This window comes from Ranitomeya variabilis, chromosome 5 (genome assembly GCF_051348905.1).
Source record: "Ranitomeya variabilis isolate aRanVar5 chromosome 5, aRanVar5.hap1, whole genome shotgun sequence".
Classification (NCBI taxonomy): Eukaryota; Metazoa; Chordata; class Amphibia; order Anura; family Dendrobatidae; genus Ranitomeya; species Ranitomeya variabilis.
Genome location: NC_135236.1, coordinates 209,154,694 through 209,176,303, shown reverse-complemented (window position 1 = coordinate 209,176,303; position 21,610 = coordinate 209,154,694). Strand labels below are relative to the sequence as shown.

The 21,610-nt window shown below is 46.9% G+C and overlaps 1 protein-coding gene across 1 annotated transcript in view; it reads left to right on the top strand.

Moving 5' to 3' along the window:
* Nucleotides 1–1,045: 1,045 nt before the first annotated feature.
* MYO5A (myosin VA) overlaps nucleotides 1,046–21,610 on the top strand; it is a 254,256-nt gene continuing 233,691 nt past the window's right edge. Inside the window, exon 1 of the mRNA XM_077263766.1 lies at nucleotides 1,046–1,421. Coding sequence (XP_077119881.1) covers nucleotides 1,395–1,421 — 27 coding nt within the window. The 5' untranslated portion in view covers nucleotides 1,046–1,394. The remainder of the gene's footprint in view (nucleotides 1,422–21,610) is intronic.

The window sequence follows — 21,610 nt, the reverse complement described above, 5'->3', positions numbered from 1 at the left end:
GCACTAGGACAATCGGGAAAAGCTGAGGCAAAGCGCCCGAATTAGCGAATCTAACAGACGCACCAATTCTGAGGCAGCGCAAAGGCTGGAATGTTTAGCCTGGGAAGAACAAGATAACCACGGACCTTCCCAGCCTGATAACATCAGCACACAGCTGTTTGGTTTTTCTTTGCTGGTTATAAAAAAAATTACATGGGTCTCCCCCTCATTCTTTAAAGCAGGAAAGGGAAAGCTAACAGCTGTGTGCGGATATTCCCAGGCTGGGCAGGTCCATGTTACCGGGCCCTTCCCAGCCTGATAACACAAGCCCGCAGGTGTCTGCTTTCCCTTAGCTGGTTATTAAAAATTGAGTGAACCCTTTGACATTTTTTATTATTTATTTAATAACTTTAATAAGGCTAAACACCCTTTAGTGCCACATGAAAGACAGGGTGCTAGTTTATTATATCTAGGGGGCTTGTGACATAACATTTCTACATGCCACCTACCTATTCCATCTGTTCTATAGCTCTATTCTATTCTGACGTCCCGGCTGTGAATTTACTGTACTTGGCTGATGAAATGTCGGGTTTCCTTTGAGATGTTTGCGTAAAAATCGGACGGTATATGCATGGTCCGAGCGTCGTGCGAATTTCTTCTCACAACCATTGCCGTGCATTGGCGAGTGTGAGCCGATTAGAACCGAGATAAAACTTGCAGATGAGCACGGACTCACTAACACTGGGGAGAGCTTTTCTCGCATTGCACTGGTCCGGTATATACCCTTGTGTGAATGAGGCCTTAGTGTGATCTCTGGCTCATCCAGCAAACACTGGAGCGACCTGGAGAAGACAGATTGGCACCGGGGGGCAGAAGATGGTGGTTGGTGAGTATGATACTGGGGCAGGGACCGTAGATTAGTGACACCACTCCAGCGGGAAAATAAGTCACAAACGCCGGAGTGGCGCTGTAACCGGAGCGGTCTCTGTCCCGGCAGACGAGGGGTTAATGCTGTCCCATCCACTGGGCCATGACGTGCGCTCTGGCGCCCCCTGCCGGCCGCGTCACCTCCTGTCTGACTGCAGCGCGGGATGAGCTGACAGGCAGCGGTGGATGCTCCCGCTACAGCCGATGGGAGGCAGCGTGAGCCCAGCAATCGCGGACAGCACGGAAGGCAAAAATCACAGCTGCTTCCCGGGCTCCAGCCATCACTGATACCCACAATGCACAGAGACCGACTCCAAAATAGAAATCTGTGTGGCAGGTAATATGGCTGCGCTCGGCGTTACCTTCCAGTGAGGACATCGCCCGGACTGCGCCTGCCGAGCGAGCACACGGAGGAGCCGCCGCTCACCTCAGCTGGGGAACGCGGGATCCGAGGCGGGGACCGGGAGCGCCGCACCGAGGAGGGAAGCATGGCAGCCCTGGAGCTGTACACAAAGGTAAGCGAGCCCGGTGCAGAGCCCGGTGCTGAGCCCGGTGCAGAGCCCGGTACTGAGCCCGGTGCAGAGCCCGGTACTGAGCCCGGCATGTGAGCGCCCAAGGAGCCATCACTGCAATCAATGGATGCCTCCTGCCATTGTGCAGCATCCCTCTCCTAGGCAGCAGGCCACATCATCATCATCAGCATCCATGATGGGCACCAGGGCACGGTATATAGACGTGTGTGCATCTGGGCACGGGCGATACGTACGTGTGTGCAGCGGGGTACGGGCGATACGTACGTGTGTGCAGCGGGGTACGGGCGATACGTACGTGTGTGCAGCGGGGCACGGGCGATACGTACGTGTGTGCAGCGGGGCACGGGCGATACCTACGTGTGTGCAGCGGGGCACGGGCGATACGTACGTGTGTGCAGCGGGGCACGGGCGATACCTACGTGTGTGCAGCGGGGCACGGGCGATACGTACGTGTGTGCAGCGGGGCACGGGCGATACGTACGTGTGTGCAGCGGGGCACGGGCGATACCTACGTGTGTGCAGCGGGGTACGGGCGATACGTACGTGTGTGCAGCGGGGCACGGGCGATACGTACGTGTGTGCAGCGGGGCACGGGCGATACCTACGTGTGTGCAGCGGGGCACGGGCGATACGTACGTGTGTGCAGCGGGGCACGGGCGATACCTACGTGTGTGCAGCGGGGCACGGGCGATACGTACGTGTGTGCAGCGGGGCACGGGCGATACGTACGTGTGTGCAGCGGGGCACGGGCGATACGTACGTGTGTGCAGCGGGGCACGGGCGATACGTACGTGTGTGCAGCGGGGCACGGGCGATACGTACGTGTGTGCAGCGGGGCACGGGCGATACCTACGTGTGTGCAGCGGGGCACGGGTGATACCTACGTGTGTGCAGCGGGGCACGGGCGATACCTACGTGTGTGCAGCGGGGCACGGGCGATACCTACTTGTGTGCAGCGGGGCACGGGCGATACCTACTTGTGTGCAGCGGGGCACGGGCGATACCTACTTGTGTGCAGCGGGGCACGGGCGATACCTACATGTGTGCAGCGGGGCACGGTATATAGACGTGTGTGCATCTGGGCACGGGCGATACGTACGTGTGTGCAGCGGGGCACGGGCGGTACGTACCGTACGTGTGTGCAGCGGGGCACGGGCGGTACGTACGTGTGTGCAGCGGGGCACGGGCGGTACGTACGTGTGTGCAGCGGGGCACGGGCGGTACGTACGTGTGTGCAGCGGGGCACGGGCGGTACGTACGTGTGTGCAGCGGGGCACGGGCGGTACGTACGTGTGTGCAGCGGGGCACGGGCGGTACGTACGTGTGTGCAGCGGGGCACGGGCGGTACGTACGTGTGTGCAGCGGGGCACGGGCGGTACGTACGTGTGTGCAGCGGGGCACGGGCGGTACGTACGTGTGTGCAGCGGGGCACGGGCGGTACGTACGTGTGTGCAGGAGGGCATGGGCGGTACGTACGTATGTGCGCCGGGGCTAGGGCGATACCTACATGTGTGCGCAGGCCTACGTGTGTTGTGCGCTGGGGCACGGGCGATGCGTACACGTGTGCGCCGGGACACAGGTGATGCCTACACGTGTGCGCCAGGGCACAGGCGATACGTACCTGAGTGCGCCGGGGCACGGGCGATACCTACACACGTGTGCATCGGGGCACGCCCCATATACATATGGCAGCTGGCATCCATGATGTGCATATGGTACATACGTGAATTATAAATGACACATATTGTGATTGCACACGGTGTATACAGTGGTACGCACGTGTGCTAACAGCTGTCATCTATATACGTGCTGGTATAAATCACTATGATGTATATGTGACAGGACCTATCTATGTACGTGGTTTGGGCGGTACATGGAGCACGGGTGGCTGTGATCTACGCAGCGTTGTATCTTGTGGCTGGATATGATATTTCCGATCTCTCTTCCTGGCTGACAATACAGAGCTGCATCGTTGGTCCTCTGGGCATCTTCTGACGTGCGATTCTTAGGGTGGGGGAGGGTGCCGGTGCTTGGCTCTATGGGGTGGAGGATACTATGGAATCGGATGACCACTCTGCCAGTTTGTCCTTGACGGCTCCTTCTGGTCGGTAATTCCTCTTTGTGCCGTGCTAGGGTGTATGATGAGGGCAGTGCAGCCACAGGGGAGGGATAAGAGCAGATTATTCTTTAGAATATGAATCATAAACTACATTTCCTGAAGCCGATGTTTGGACTGGTGAAATGTGCCATGTGTGAGCCTTCACCCAGCGTCATCTGGGCATTGAGCAGCTAGGCCTCATTTATAATACTGATCTGTGGTTTTTAGCTGATCTGATAACAGGGACCTTTCTAACATAGATTGTAAGGTGAGGTAGGTATCACTATAGTGGGTACAGTGCTTCTGCCCCCAGAGAATGCGAGCGCTCACAATGGGCATCTGCCCCCAGACAGTGCGAGCGCTCACAATGGGCATCTGCTCCAAGAGAATGCGAGTGCTCGCTCACAATGGGCATCTGCCCCCAGAGAATGCGAGTGCTCGCTCACAATGGGCATCTGCCCCCAGAGAATGCGAGTGCTCGCTCACAATGGGCATCTCCCCCAGAAAATGCAAATGCTCGCTCACAATGGGGCATCTGCCCCCACAGAATGAGTGCTCACAATGTGCCTGTCTCATTTCAGCCAGCTCCTGCATGAAAGTGTGCCTGATATGTGGCATGTCCTGTTAGGTTTAGCATTAAGACTAGGAGCCCATGGCATACATGAAGCTGTCCTCGTCCCCCAGAGCAGTGTCACTTTTTACATTTTATGAGCAAACATTTGTCTACCTACTTTCAATCTCATGGGGACAAGGAACGCAAAGTACCCCTCGTCTGTTGGGGGGGGCTGATGTTCTGGTGCCAGTGGAGAGGGAAAGCCATTTGTAGGTTCTTGGACCTCTTTGTAGACAAAAGAGCAAAGTGCGCTCTTGAGATCCCCCACCAAGTCCTTTCAGGGATTAGTGGGGGTCTCAGTACTTGGACTATCACTGATCAAAATTGTGACACATCAGTATCTAAAGGTGATAGATAGACAAGGCTGCATTCTTCCACAAACAGCGCCTCCCTTGTTTGTGGGTTGTCCGATATTGCGGCTCACCTTTATGGCAGTAACTAATACAGATGTGCCGTACTTCACACAAGCTGTGGGCAGATGTGGCAGAATTTCCGACATGAGGTGCCATGTTTTTACTTTAAATTCCTGCACACATGTACCCTTCACCCTCTGACAGTGGTAATTGGTTAAATGTAAAGGGAGCACACCGTGTAACCTCTTGTAATCTGAGGTGAGCGAAATGCTTATTTTCCATGTCATCCAGTGACTGTAGAGACCTAAATTGCTGATGTCTGCGATGTAGACCCTGCCATGTTCTCATGGAGCCTGGCAGAGATGCCCTTAGCTGGCTTTTTGTCTAATTGAGACCTCCACATCCTTTGTTCTCAGAATATACAGCGCCGTGTATCACGCTTAGTGAGTCTGCAGGTGGCTATGTTCAGTGCAGCGCCGAGTTTACCAACATCGTCTCCTACGCTTGGCAAGATTAAAGTCGTTTTTTATACAAGCCGATTAACGTGTCTTGTATATAATTAGGACTCTAGCTGTAACATGTAGAGCAGAAGAACGTGACGGCGCTCTGCAAATGTACTCACATAGGGAGCAGTAGTATGGGTAACGCCATCTTTATGTGCCCTGATCATGGCATCTGGAATATGGCACAATAATTTGGCACTTTCCATGCTGATGGGCAGCAGAGAATTTACCGTATATACTCGAGTATAAGCCGAGATTTTCAGCCCAAATTTTTGGGCTGAAAGTGCCCCCTCGGCTTATACTCGAGTCACGGTCTGTGGCAGGGTCGGCGGGTGAGGGGGAGAGGGCGCTGAGGCATACTTACCTAGTCCCGGCGATCCTGACGCTCCCCCTGCCCGTCCCACGGTCTCCGGGTGCAGCAGCCTCTTCCCCTGAGCGGTCACGTGGGACCGCTCATTAGAGAAATGAATAGGCTGCTCCACCTCCCATAGGGGCGGAGCCGCCTATTCATTTCTCTAATGAAGCGGTGCCGGTGACCGCTGACAGAGGAAGAGGCTGCGGCACCGAACACAGGCAGGGGGAAGGAGCGGGACGCCGGGAGCAGGTAAGTATGTCATATTCACCTGTCCTCGTTCCACACGCCGGGCGCTGTCTCCATCTTCCCGGCGTCTCTCCTCACTGACTGCAGGCAGAGGGCGCGATGACGCATATAGTGTGCGCGGCGCCCTCTGCCTGATCAGTCAGTGCACTGAGTGCAGGGAGACGCCGGGAAGATGGCGCCGAGAAGCTGCAAGCAAGAAAGGTGAGTATGTGTTTTATTATTTTTATTGCAGCAGCACAGCTATGGGGCAATAATGGACGGTGCAGAGCACTATATGGCAGAGCTATGGGGCAATGGTGCAGAGCACTGTATGGCACAGCTATGGGGCAGTAATGGTGCAGAGCACTATATGGCACAGCTATGGGGCAGTAATGGTGCAGAGCACTGTATGGCACAGCTATGGGGCAGTAATGGTGCAGAGCACTGTATGGCACAGCTATGGGGCAGTAATGGTGCAGAGCACTGTATGGCACAGCTATGGGGCAGTAATGGTGCAGAGCACTATATGGCACAGCTATGGGGCAGTAATGGTGCAGAGCACTGTATGGCACAGCTATGGGGCAATAATGGTGCAGAGCACTATATGGCACAGCTATGGGGCAGTAATGGTGCAGAGCACTGTATGGCACAGCTATGGGGCAATAATGGTGCAGAGCACTATATGGCACAGCTATGGGGCAGTAATGGTGCAGAGCACTATATGGCACTGCTATGGGGCAGTAATGGTGCAGAGCACTGTATGGCACAGCTATGGGGCAATAATGGTGCAGAGCACTATATGGCACAGCTATGGGGCAGTAATGGTGCAGAGCACTATATGGCACAGCTATGGGGCAGTAATGGTGCAGAGCACTGTATGGCACATCTATGGGGCAATAATGGTGCAGAGCACTATATGGCACAGCTATGGGGCAGTAATGGTGCAGAGCACTGTATGGCACAGCTATGGGGCAATAATGGTGCAGAGCACTATATGGCACAGCTATGGGGCAATAATGGTGCAGAGCACTATATGGCACAGCTATGGGGCAGTAATGGTGCAGAGCACTGTATGGCACAGCTATGGGGCAGTAATGGTGCAGAGCACTGTATGGCACAGCTATGGGGCAGTAATGGTGCAGAGCACTGTATGGCACAGCTATGGGGCAATAATGGTGCAGAGCACTATATGGCACAGCTATGGGGCCATAATGAACAGTATGGAGCATCTATTTTTATTTTTGAAATTCACCGGTAGCTGTTGCATTTTCCACCCTAGGCTTATACTCGAGTCAATAAGTTTTCCCAGTTTTTTGTGGCAAAATTAGGGGGGTCGGCTTATACTCGGGTCGGCTTATACTCGAGTATATACGGTAAGCTACAGCCAGATGTTTCTGGCAGCGCCTTATCTCAGTGGGAATAAAGAATTGGGCATGTTAAATCATGTGCAACAACGGTCCATTTACACTGCAAGATTATCATGATTGAGCCCACCCAAGAACGCTCGTTTCACTATAACCATGCAGTCTAAACAGCAAAATGCTCGTTTTGTTGAGTGAAATGATCTTTTGGAATGTATAGAAAACCTCGGCAGCACGTTGTCCTGTGTAATCAGGATCTGTGCTGTCGAGAACAATGGCAGCCTATGCACACAGAATAATTTAATACAAATCGTTCAGTACGTAAGTGTGGTGTACCTGGGTAAACGGGCTGTTACACGACAGCCGACCGTTAAATGTTTACTAATAGGAGGTCGTTTATTGCCCCGCAAATTTGGATAATATAACCCCTTAGTGTCCGGGCCAATTTTTTAACATCTGGCCAGTGTCAATTTATATAGTAATTACTCTGGAATGCTTCAACATACCCCATTGATTTTGATATTGTTTTTTTTTCGTGACACATTGTACTTTATGATAATGGTAAACTTAGGATGATATGTTTTGCTTTATTTTATAAAAATATCAGAAATTTGACAAAAACTTGCATTTTTCAATCTTTGAATGATTATTCCTTAAATCCAGATAGTCATACCACACAAAAACATTAATAAATAACATTTCCCACATGCCTGCTTTACATCAGCACCATTTGTAAAATGTTTTTTTATTTTGTTAGCATTTTAGAAGGTTTAAAATGTAGCAGTAATTTATTATTTTTTTCAAGGAAATTTACAAAACTTGTTATAGGGACCTTTCCAGGTTTGAAGAGACTTTGGGGGTCCTATATATTGGACACCCCCCAAAAGTGATACCATTTTAAAAACTACACCCCTTAACATGTTCAAAATTGCTTTGATACCTCATTAACCCTTCATGTGCTTTTCAGGAGTTAATGTAAAGCGGCATAACAGGAATGAAGAAGTGTATTTTTACCATCTAAATGTCTCTAACTTTTGAACAGGCCGCTAAAGCTGTCAGACGCTAAAGCCGCTATTTGGCCGTGAACTGCCTTAGGAAACATCAGGGCCACACAATCATGATCTCAGGATGCCAATGGGGATGAAGAGGGAACCCCACACTCTTTTAACCATTTATATGATAGTCTTTCTTGAGAGCAGCATCAAAGGGGTTAAACAGATATGGTCGGTGCAAACCCTGATCGTGGCTAATGCAGCAAGTTGTCAGCTATAGTGTACAGCGGAAGCTGCTGGATTGTCACCTGTATGGGGATGGTATTCTCTAATATCTCAGGTCAGAAAAAAGACGTATTGGCGGTCATTAAGGTGATAAACCCACCTCAAATTTCATGGGCCATTAGTATTTGTGAGCCCGAATCAGGAGTGTGCCCTTTGATAGAGGGGGAATGTTTTTCACAGCTTGAACAGGTCCTTCTTATTTTGACCTTCGGAAATGGAATTATGTTGGGTCACCGAGCAATTTCTGGTAACCATATTCAGAGAGTGCGACGCTTCACATCTGTGACCTCTCATGTATCTTGTTTAGGTGAACATCAATAATGTCACTAGAAGCCAGAGAAACCATATTTTTGTTTTATTTAGTTATATAAATTTCTTTAGGAAAAAAAATGTATTTTTCGAAATGGCCACGTGTCATTAGCATAATTCAGAATGCAACAGATGATACTGCGCAGGTTCCACCTCCAGCACCATTTTTTTTTTTTTTTTTTTGAGGAAAAAAATAATTTGTCTTCTCCATGGCATCAGCAGCGCCTGCGTGGCAGCATTTATTGGATCACCGATAGATGCTACTGCGCAGGCGTGGATGGTGCTATCTTGGTGGAGACACAATGGCGGTGGTGCCTGCTCAGTAGCATTTATCGCATTCTGAATTATGCTACTGCGCAGGCGTGGCCGGCGCCATTTTAGGGAATACATTTTTTTTTTCCTAAAGAAATGTATATGACTAAATAAAGCAAATATGGATATTATAGTTCCGATCATGCTACAGTGCCGCCGCCTGCATGATGAATGTAATTTTTTTTTTTTCCAGACAATAAGATATACATTATTTATAATAGGGGTTAGGTCAGTGAGGGATCAGTGACTGGTCATAAGCCCATGCAGATGAATATGTAAGCAGAGCACCACATGAAGCCCCCCACAGGTCGCCCCGGAGCACGGGCATATCATTAGCTCAAAGCTGAAATTTAAAGATTAAACAACAACCACAAGATGGATTTCATCACCCAAGGTGTCATTGTAATCAGTATAACAGCGCCGACCTGACACTGTCTGTAGCTTACTGAGCACAATCCTGCTGACAGGTTCCTTTAAATTTCATACTTTGAGGGACACTTAGATGGCTTGTGTTCTTTCCTTCTTGTTTTTCCACCAGAGTCTTCTCATGCCGCCATATTTTGTTTTGTTTTCGCCAGGCTACTCCATCCCTTTTGCCTATATCATGTTGCCTGAGAACAAAAAAGCAGGAAAGTACTTATCAACTTATACAGGTCCTTCTCAAAAAATTAGCATATAGTGTTAAATTTCATTATTTACCATAATGTAATGATTACAATTAAACTTTCATATATTATAGATTCATTATCCACCAACTGAAATTTGTCAGGTCTTTTATTGTTTTAATACTGATGATTTTGGCATACAACTCCTGATAACCCAAAAAACCTGTCTCAATAAATTAGCATATTTCACCCGTCCAATCAAAGTGTTTTTTAATAACAAACAAAAAAAACATCAAATAATAATGTTCAGTTATGCACTCAATACTTGGTCGGGAATCCTTTGGCAGAAATGACTGCTTCAATGCGGCGTGGCATGGAGGCAATCAGCCTGTGACACTGCTGAGATGTTATGGAGGCCCAGGATGCTTCAATAGCGGCCTTAAGCTCATCCAGAGTGTTGGGTCTTGCGTCTCTCAACTTTCTCTTCACAATATCCCACAGATTCTCTATGGGGTTCAGGTCAGGAGAGTTGGCAGGCCAATTGAGCACAGTAATACCATGGTCAGTAAACCATTTACCAGTGGTTTTGGCACTGTGAGCAGGTGCCAGGTCGTGCTGAAAAATGAAATCTTCATCTCCATAAAGCTTTTCTGCCGATGGAAGCATGAAGTGCTCCAAAATCTCCTGATAGCTAGCTGCATTGACCCTGCCCTTGATGAAACACAGTGGACCAACACCAGCAGCTGACATGGCACCCCACACCATCACTGACTGGGTACTTGACACTGGACTTCAGGCATTTTGGCATTTCCTTCTCCCCAGTCTTCCTCCAGACTCTGGCACCTTGATTTCCGAATGACATGCAAAATTTGCTTTCATCAGAAAAAAGTACTTGGGACCACTTAGCAACAGTCCAGTGCTGCTTCTCTGTAGCCCAGGTCAGGCGCTTCTGCCGCTGTTTATGGTTCAAAAGTGGCTTTACCTGGGGAATGCGGCACCTGTAGCCCATTTCCTGCACACGCCTGTGCACGGTGGCTCTGGATGTTTCCACACCAGACTCAGTCCACTGCTTCCTCAGGTTCCCCAAGGTCTGGAATCGGTCCTTCTCCACAATCTTCCTCAGGGTCCGGTCACCTCTTCTCGTTGTACAGCGTTTTCTGCCACATTTTTGCCTTCCAACAGACTTACCATTGAGGTGCCTTGATACAGCACTCTGGGAACAGCCTATTTGTTGAGAAATTTCTTTCTGGGTCTTACCCTCTTGCTTGAGGGTGTCAATGATGGCCTTCTTGACATCTGTCAGGTCGCTAGTCTTACCCATGATGGGGGTTTTGAGTAATGAACCAGGCAGGGAGTTTTTAAAAGCCTCAGGTATCTTTTGCATGTGTTTAGAGTTAATTAGTTGATTCAGAAGATTAGGGTAATAGGTCGTTTAGAGAACCTTTTCTTGATATGCTAATTTATTGAGACAGGTTTTTTGGGTTATCAGGAGTTGTATGCCAAAATCATCAGTATTAAAACAATAAAAGACCTGACAAATTTCAGTTGGTGGATAATGAATCTATAATATCTGAAAGTTTAATTGTAATCATTACATTATGGTAAATAATGAAATTTAACACTATATGCTAATTTTTTGAGAAGGACCTGTAGGAACCAGCAAATAGTCCAACTTGGTCTAAAATTTTTCTTTGCTCCAGGATTCTGTGCTTTATGGGGTTCAGGCAGTGAAGCCAGCATGTTACATTCTGACCCATAGCCAGCGGCAAGGCTTTGTTTTCTTGTACATGCCGCTGGTTGGTGAGTGGCCTGCAGCAGATGATTGGTACGTCATTTAGTCCTGTGATTTCCCGCTGAGATTGAGGCAGAGCTGCTCTGTTGAGTACCTGAAGATGGGACTGTTCACATTGCTTCCACAGAGACCTCTCACTCAAAAATACCCGGAACCTATAAGCATAACGGAGGTGTGCAGGTCATTTATTTTTCTGAGGTGTTTCCAGTTTAGAATCCTGTGACTCATTAGTGAGGCGCGCAGTGATAGTGCGATCAGTGGTGGTTCGTTCTCAAACACCACGATGGAATGAATACAAATTAAGGGTATGTGCACACGTTGCAGATTTCTTGCAGAAATTTCCTGAAGAAAACCGGAAATTTTCTGCAAGAAATCCGCATTTTTTTTTTTGCGTTTTTTTTCCGTTTTTTTTCCGTTTTTTTAGCATTCTGCAAGCGTAATTAGCTTGCAGAATGCTAAAGTTTTCCAAGCGATCTGTAGCATCGCTTGGAAAACTGACTGACAAGTTGGTCACACTTGTCAAACATAGCGTTTGACAAGTGTGACCAACTTGTTACTATAGATGCTGCTTTTGCAGCATCTATAGTAAAAGATAGAACGTTTAAAAATAATAAAAAAAATAAAAAAAATGCTTATACTCACCCGCAGACATCAGATCTCCTCACCGGCGTCCGTTCCGTATAGATGGTGTGTGCGCGCAGGGCCTTCCATGACGTCACGGTCACGTGAGCGGTCTCGGCCAATCACAGGACAGTGACGTCATTCGGCAAGGTCCTTCACCGCACACCAGCTACAGGAACCGAAGCCAGCGTGCAGCACAGAGGCGGGAACACTTCGGGGGCCATCAGAGGGTGAGTATAGGACTATTTTTTATTTTAATTCTTATTTTTTTACCAATTATATGGTGCCCAGTGCGTGGAGGAGAGTCTCCTCTCCTCCACCCTGGGTACCAACCGCACATAATCTGCTTACTTCCCGCATCGTGGGCACAGCCCCGTGCGGGAAGTAAGCAGATCAATGGACCCCTAGGTGTGCGGAATCCCCTGCAATTCCGCATTTTAAGGCCATGTGCACACGTTCAGTATTTTTCGCGTTTTTTTCGCGTTTTTTCGCTATAAAAACGTGATAAAAACGTGAAAAAAACGCTAACATATGCCTCCCATTATTTTAAGTGTATTCCGCATTTTTTGTGCAAATGTAGCCTTTTTTTCCGCGAAAAAATCGCATCACGGAAAAAAAAGCAACATGTTCATTAAAATGCGGAATTGCAGGGGATTCCGCACACCTAGGGGTCCATTGATCTGCTTACTTCCCGCACGGGGCTGTGCACACCATGCGGGAAGTAAGCAGATTATGTGCGGTTGGTACCCAGGGTGGAGGAGAGGAGACTCTCCTCCACGCACTGGGCACCATATAATTGGTAAAAAAATAAGAATTAAAATAAAAAATAGTCCTATACTCACCCTCTGATGGCCCCCGAAGTGTTCCCGCCTCTGTGCTGCACGCTGGCTTCGGTTCCTGTAGCTGGTGTGCGGTGAAGGACCTTGCCGAATGACGTCACTGTCCTGTGATTGGCCGAGACCGCTCACGTGACCGTGACGTCATGGAAGGCCCTGCGCGCACACACCATCTATACGGAACGGACGCCGGTGAGGAGATCTGATGTCTGCGGGTGAGTATAAGCATTTTTTTTATTTTTTTTATTATTTTTAAACGTTCTATCTTTTACTATAGATGCTGCAAAAGCAGCATCTATAGTAACAAGTTGGTCACACTTGTCAAACGCTATGTTTGACAAGTGTGACCAACTTGTCAGTCAGTTTTCCAAGCGATGCTACAGATCGCTTGGAAAACTTTAGCATTCTGCAAGCTAATTACGCTTGCAGAATGCTAAAAAAACGCAAAAAAACCGGAAAAAAAACGCAAAAAAAAAAATGCGGATTTCTTGCAGAAAATTTCCGGTTTTCTTCAGGAAATTTCTGCAAGAAATCTGCAACGTGTGCACATACCCTAATGAACATGTTGCTTTTTTTTCCGCGATGCGATTTTTTTCGCGGAAAAAAAGGCTACATTTGCACAAAAAATGCGGAATACACTGAAAATAATGGGAGGCATATGTTAGCGTTTTTTTCGCGTTTTTATCACGTTTTTATAGCGAAAAAACGCGAAAAAACCGCGAAAAATACTGAACGTGTGCACATGGCCTTACAGTGCTTCTAATCTGTCATATCTGTTCAAACCACTCAAGGTCGGTCCTGTGCACCTTGTGCATGGCTGAGCCGCTCAGTGCATGTTCCCTCTTAAGCCACGTTCACTCGTTCAGTATTTGGTGAGTTTTTTACCTCAGTATTTGTAAGGCAAAACCAGGATTGGGTGATAAATACAGAACGGGTGAATGTGGCTTTACTTGTTTTCCATTATCTACTCTCCCTCAGTCTTTGACTTTAAAAGAGAGTGGGGTTTCTCAGCAAACAATTAGGTGGGGTGGTGCACCCATCATGACCTGTGCTTGGTTTGAACAGTCAATGAGAACTGACAGTCAGTCTCCCTTTTAAGAAAATCTGAGTGTTTCCATTTGCTTATTAAGTATGTTTTTAGGAAAACAATATATAACATTCTTAATGAGCCTTTTAATGCTATTTACAACCTGGCACAGCAAGCAGTTAAATGACCATCCTAAATATACTCCACCTCTACCTCTACAATACAAGTCCCCATTGGAATGCAGGAAGTGTCTGTCTTGTGACGTTGGAGTTAGTGTCGTACCTTGAGAAGCCTTTTCAGAAAGTAACAGCATAAAGCAGTTTGACCGGCTTCTACGGAGGATTTCTGTGTCGTGGAGCTTTATTTCTTTGTACAGGACGTAGCTACAACCCCTTTATTATGCTGTGTATTCAATATAATTTGATGTTTCATTTGTTACTAAAGCAGAAGTACGTAAAGGGTCTTGGGCAATCGGTTCATCAGAAAATGCCAGTAAATCGGTAGCATCAGCTGACATGTACGTTTGCCGTAGACCAACTGTGCATGACTGTCTATCTCGGTGTTATTGCCAGTAACCTTCCTTCATCACCAAACAGTAAATCTCTTGTGACCTTTTTCACCCCTCTAAAAAGCAGTCGCAGACAAGTTGCACAGTGGGTTTTGTTATATAACACATTTCCTGATGTGGCCTTGGCCTTACCGAGAAGGAAAATGCCTCTAACCACTATCTTACTAATCTTTTCTTCCATTAATGGTTATAACTAGTGATGAGCTGTTAGGCTACTTTCACATTAGCGTCGTGCACTGCACGTCGCAATACGACGTTGCAGCGCACCGACGCATACTGTGCAAGCGCTGCACAACGGGGGCAGCGGATGCTGTTTTTCAACGCATCCGCTGCCCCATTGTGAGGTGCGGGGAGGCAGGGGTGGCCCCCGTTACAAGCAACGTTTTTTGGTGGCGACGGACCGACGCAACCGTCGCACGACGGTTGCGACGTGTGGCAATCCGTCGCACTGCGTCGCTAATGCAAGTCAATGGAGAAAAAACGCATCCTGCAAGCACTTTTGCAGGATGCGTTTTTTCTACAAAACGACGCATAGCGACTTGCAGTGCACGACGCTAGTGTGAAAGTAGCCTTAGACAGCAGCACATGCGGGGATTACCTGTGTGTTAGGGTATGTGCACACGTTGCGGATTCTCTGCGGATCCGCAACGTTTTTTGAGGTGCAGAAACGCTGCAGATCAGCAATTGATTTACAGTACAATGTAAATCAATGAGAAAAAAAAATTCTGTGCACACTTTGCGGAAAATTCGCTGCGGAAACGCTGCGGTTTTTAAGAAATAGCATGTCAATTCTTTTTTGTGAATCTGCAGCGTTTTTGTACCCACTCCATTATAGAAAACCGCAGGGGTAAAAACCGCAGCAAATCCGCAAGAAAATCGCAGCAAAAACGCTGCGGAACCGCACAAAAAACCGCAGGTGCGTTTTCTGCCAGGAGAGACAGAATCCGCACCAGAAATTCCTAAGCCTAATCCGCAGAGTGTGCACATAGCCTTAGGCAATCTCTGCATGTGTTGAGGCTGTCTACCAGCAGCGGATCATGCAGCCGCAGGGACTCGGACATATTACTCGATCTTGCCCAAGATACTCGGATAACGCCTTATCTGAGCACGTTCGCTCATCACTAGTTCTAATAAAACAAAGAATGTGGTCCAGAAATTGGTCACTTCTAATAGTCATTCATGGATAAAATAGTAATGAAGCCATGTTCGTACACTATTCTGAACCTTCAAAGAAGCCGTCTCTTTACATAAACCTGTCATATGTATCCAGAAGGACACTTTTTGGCACACAATTCTCCCATACAATCTAAAGAATTTTTTTGGGGGGTCAATGATACTATTTTGGTGTGTATACAATCTTTTGATCGCCTGTTATTGCATTTGAATGCAATGTTGCAAAGGCCAAAAAAACATAATCCTGGGGTTTTGACATTTTTTATTTTTATTCTTTTTTTTTTTTGCTTCACCGCTTACTAATCAAATTCATTCTTTTTTATGTTGATCTGGCAATTCTGAACGCGGTGACGCCAAATATGTGTTTCTTTATTTTTTATTTTTTTTTATTTTGAATGCGGCAAAATGGGGGTGATTTGAGCTTTTCTTTTTATATATATATATATATATATATATATATATATATATATATATATATATATATATATATATATATATATATATATATATATATATATAAAAACATTTTTTCTATTTTTTGCATGCTTCAATAGTTTCCATGGGAGACTAGAAGCTGCACTTGTCCGATCGCCTCTGCTACACTGGAGCGATGATCAGATCGCTTGCATGTAGCATAAATACTCACTTGCTATGAGCGCCGACCACCAGGCGGCGCTCATATCAATCCAGCTATGACAACCATAGAGGTCTGCTGGAGACTTCTTGTTGTCATGCCAACCCATCGGTGACCCATGATCACGTGATGGGGTGACCGATGGGCGTGATTGACAACGGCATTTAACAGGTTAACAGCCGCAGGTGGATTGAAAACAGCTGACATGTGGAGGTGCCAGAGCCCACATGAAAGGGGAGACAGGACATGCTCAGTATATGTATGGCGCAAGTCGTGAAGGGGTTAATATACATATATTCCTTTATATTCATCTGTATGAGTTTTGAAGGTTTATGGATAGAGCAGCTTTCTTTCTCTATTCCTACTTTAGGTATATCTAGAGTAGATAAAATGGGAACAAAGAAATCCGGCATGTAACACGTTTGCAGTTGCACTTCTGATTTTCTCTTTTTTTTTTATTTATTTTTTTTTACCTTTGCTTGTAATAGTTATAGGTTTGTTTTGCATTTCTAAAAATGTACATCACTCCACTGTAAATTAACTTTCAATAGATGCAAGGTGGCTAAACTGAGAGATGCAAAATGCATTATAGGCTATGTTCACACGTTGCGTTTCTGCTGCGTTTTTCCCCGCAGGCAAAATCTGCTCTCTTTACAATAAAGTTCTGCTTGCAGTTTTTGCTGCTTTTTGTTGTCTCAAGTGCATGCTGATATAATTTAGTGCCCCCCAAAAAATCATGATGCAACTTCATTAAGGTTTTTCCACTTACCCATTACTTTCTATGGCTGATTAAACGATGAAAAATACGCTGAAAGAAGCGACATCCTGCATTTTCCAAAAACACAGCAGTTTTTCAAGTCAGTCAGGAAAAAAAAGGTGTTTGCATGAGATTTCTGAAGTCTCATAGCTTTTGATGGTACTGTAAAATGCAGATTAAAATTTGCATTAAAAAGCAGCAAAAACGCAATGTGTCAAGATTGGACAATTCTCTTCGCATATTGCAGGTTTTCTGAATGGAAGAATCCCAAAGTAAATGTTTATCAAGTTACTCCCCCTTCCTGCACCCTGTATCTTCAGATAAGACCAGCAGTCTAAATTCTTCACGTTAAGTCTATGTGCACACGTTGCAGATTTTGATGCGCTTCCGCAGCATTTGTTGATGCACGGAATTGCATCAAATCTGCAGTGTAGTGCACAAGCAATGTTAGTCAATGCGAAATTAAGAATTGTTGTGCACATGCTGCGGAAAAAACGTGTGGATTTGCAGCAAAAATTATTTTTGTGGATCTGCAGCGTTTCTGCACTCATTGACTTTTATTGATTCAGTCAAAACCGCAGGTTTAAAAAAATCTGCGGTTTTACTGCGGAGTTGGGTGCGAGAAACGCTGCAGATCGGGAGGAGGCGGAGACTGTGGACGGAGACTGTGTGGGCGGAGAAGATGTACGTGTCTGTGTGCGGGTGTTTGTGTCTGCGGGGCTGTGTACAGGTGTGTGTAGGTAGGCATCGTCCGATGGCACTACTAGTCCCATCCGGCTATGCCTGCCACAGTGACAGCTAGTCAATGATGGGACAGCAGTAGCCCCATCATCTGGCTACTGTGTAGAAGAAAACAAAAAATACACAGAGTACATACATATACAGTACATACTCACCAATCATCTAGTCCCTGACGCCCTCAATCACCTGTAAAAAGAAAAAATATCAATAAACCAACAGTATCCTCCCTGTTCCGATGTAATCCATTTATAGGGAACGTGTCAGCAGATTTTGCCGCTGTAGCATGCGGCCACTTCCATTCAGGGCTTATCTACAGCATTCTATAATGCTGTATATAAGCCCCCAGTCCGACCTGCAAGTGAAGAAAAATACGTTTTATTATACTCACCCGGGGGCGGTCCTGTGCGGTGCAGTCCGATGGGTGTTGCAGGTCCTGGTCCGGCGCCTCCCATTTTCTTGTGACGCCACCCTCCTTCTTCATTGCTCCCTGGCATCGGTGCTCCGGCGCAGGCGTACTCCTCTGCCCTGTTGAGGGCAGAGTAAAGTCCTGCAGTGCGCGGGCGCTGGGCCTCTCTGACCTTTCCCAGTGCCTACGCACTGCAGTACTGTCCACTCTCTGCTCACACACTTCCCTCCTCCCGATCTGCAGCGTTTCTAGCACCCACATCTGCAGCAAATCCGCAGATCTTTTTAAGGCTAGTTTCAAATTTGCGTTTAAATCCGCAGCTTTTAAAACGCATCCGCAAGTGGTGGAAAAAAACGCATATAAATGCGTACAAACGCGGCGTTTTCTAGACGCATGCGGTATCGCATGTGGTTAAAATAACGCCGCATTTGTACGCGTTTATATGCGTTTTTTCCTGCGTTTGCGTTTTTGGTGCGCATGATGAGAAATTTCACAAGAGAAAAATCAAGATAACCAGACACCGCCAATGGGACTACAGAGGGCGTGTATTATGGGATCTCTATATATAGACCCTAGGGCTACTGAAATCTTAACAGTTTGCTACTGTATCCTGTGTCATGATGGATCTTCGCATGGAGAGCTTTTATTTCAACCTGGATTTAAGCATCAAGCTGTTTCTTGCCTGTGCTTTTGCTTGGGAGCAAGACAGAAATCGCGAAAGATGGAGAAGGAGACAACGTAGGCGTCTTTGGAGACACCCCATTATCGAATTACGTGAGAGCCGTGGAGCCTATCACACTCTGTATGCCGAGCTTAATGCCAACCCGGAGAAATTCCATGAATATACAAGGATGTCGCAAGACTCGTTCCAGGATTTGCTTGCTCGTGTCCAAGGAGCCATACGGCGACAGGACACCCAGCTCCGTAGAGCGATTCCACCGGAGGAACGTCTACATGGCTACATTAAGGTACGTTCCAAATCTAAACCAATGACAGTCCAAATTTTGTGTTTTCTGACATGTATGTTTTGGGTATTTTCCTTTCTTTAGCGTAACCACACCATAAATAGATTGTAATGTTTTTTGGGTTTGTTTTTCTTACAGAATTCTGGCAACCGGAGAGAGTTTATCATCCCTCCATTTCTAATACCGGCTTGGAATATCCACCCTGTCCGGAATAGTTGCGGATACCTGTCGGGCTTTGTGGAATGTACTCTGGGATGAGTTTATACCCCTACCCACCTTGGACATGTGGCTAGAAATTGCGGAAAAATTCTGGAGTGTGTGTGATTTCCCCAACTGTTTAGGAGCGGTGGATGGAAAGCACATTCGCATTATCAAACCAGCCAGAACAGGATTGGAGTACTTCAGTTACAAAAAATATTTTTCTGTTGTGCTCATGGCAATAGCCGATGCGAACTGTCGCTTCATCGCCGTGGACATTGGAGCTTTAGGCCGTGGCAACGATTCCCAGACTTTCAAGAACTCGGATATAGGCCGCCGTGTGTATGGCCAAAATTTCAATTTACCCCCGCCACAACCTCTCCCCAACACTCAAGGTCCACTGATGCCATTTGTTATGGTTGGGGATGAGGCCTTTCAGAGGTGTGAAAACCTACTGAAGCCCTATTCCAGTCGGGACTTGAACCACACTAGAAGGATCTTTAACTACAGACTGACCAGGGCCCGAAGAACAGTAGAGTGTTCCTTTGGCATTCTGGTCTCTAAATGGCGCATTCTTGCATCAGCCATAAATCTAAAAGTGGAAACAGTCGACGAGGTGGTCAAAGCCTGTGTGGTTCTACACAATTATATAATGGTTAAGGAGCAACCCAACATTGAACTGGATGAACCAGTTGCACACCCACTGCCCGATTTCCAGCATCACCCGCTGCGGTCAACTGCAGCAGTTGGTCACATGCGGGACCAATTTGCTGCCTTTTTTGATTCAGATATTGGACGTGTGTCATGGCAGGACAATGTTGTGTAAATGTCCTGTTGTAGTTAGATCTGTACCATTAATTTTCTGATATGAAAATAATATTTCTCATTAATAAACTTTAGTTTTGGTTGTGTTGACCGTGTCTCCTATCTTTTTCCTCTCCAAACCAAGGCTGTCCTAAAACTAGCAGTATTTGGTCTGTATTTAATATCAGTTTTTGTAATCCAAAACCAGGAGTGGGTGATAAAGGCAGAGGTGCTAGTTATTATGTTAATATCATAATTTACCTCTAATTGTTCCACTCCTTGTTTTGGCTTACAAATAGTGATATAAAACACTGGCCACATACTGCTAGTGTTAGGGCAGCCATGTTGCTTTATTGGTAAGCTTGTTGACGTCATTGCGTCCTGATTCTGTTCTGCTTTATCCATTGGACACAGACTGAAGAGACAATGACTGTCACACTAAAGAGATCTATACTCATCAAGTCAGGTGTCAGAAATAATGAATTCATGATGCACATATAACAGCCTCATGAATTCACTGTTTCCGACACCTGTGCAGGTGAGCATAGATATGTAGTGTGTGACCACCATTGTCCCTCAATTTGTGTGTAATAGATTATGTACAAATAAGAGAAAATGGTGGTTATACAAGTCAGTTCTCTACTCGCCAGGTCAGGTGTCCTATTTAATGAGGTTTTTTGACACCTGACCTGTTCAGTAGAGGTCTGCACTGCATTTCCACCATTTTCTCTTCAGACTGCCACACTAGTCACAGACAAGAAGAGATTATGGAGATAATACATCTAATATTTTTTGGCCCACCTCATATCTGTATACTAAAGACACACAAAGCTGCAGTCTTTTTTTTTTTTTTATAACTACTGGAGATATGATGTGGCCCAAAAAGTAAGTGTGTGGCGAAGTTTCTTAGTTGGCGCACGGTGTGTGTTGCCGGCGGCGGAAGATACAATAAACCAAACATAATTGTGGCAAATCAAATTTTTTTTTATTTTTTAACAACCAAAAAATGTATTTACTGTGCCGGCTTGGGGTAGAGTGATGTAAACGGGGGGTGTGAAGCACTGAGGCCTGGCTAACCGTGGACGACGCAGAGGTGGCAGGAGAAGGGGCAATGAAACTAGAAGGGTCTGGAAGTTCGGGGATGGGGCTTGACACATGAGAGGCTTGAGACGCACTGGAAGGGTGAGACAAACCTGGCATTACAGACACATTGGGAGGTGAAGGGGGGGGGGGGGAATGCTAAGAGTCCTCTTTTTTTTTTTGTGTGTTTTTTTTTTTTGGTTTGCCTGGTTGTGGGAGGTCTTGGTGGGCTCATGGCGTGGCGTGGTGGTGGGTGAATCCATAGTGCTCGTAGAGCGTGCAGCCATGCCAGAGTCCATAGTGCTCGTAGAGCGTGCAGCCATGCCAGAGTCCATAGTGCTCGTAGAGCGTGCAGCCATGCCAGAGTCCATAGTGCTCGTAGAGCGTGCAGCCATGCCAGAGTCCATAGTGCTCGTAGAGCGTGCAGCCATGCCAGAGTCCATAGTGCTCGTAGAGCGTGCAGCCATGCCAGAGTCCATAGTGCTCGTAGAGCGTGCAGCCATGCCAGAGTCCATAGTGCTCGTAGAGCGTGCAGCCATGCCAGAGTCCATAGTGCTC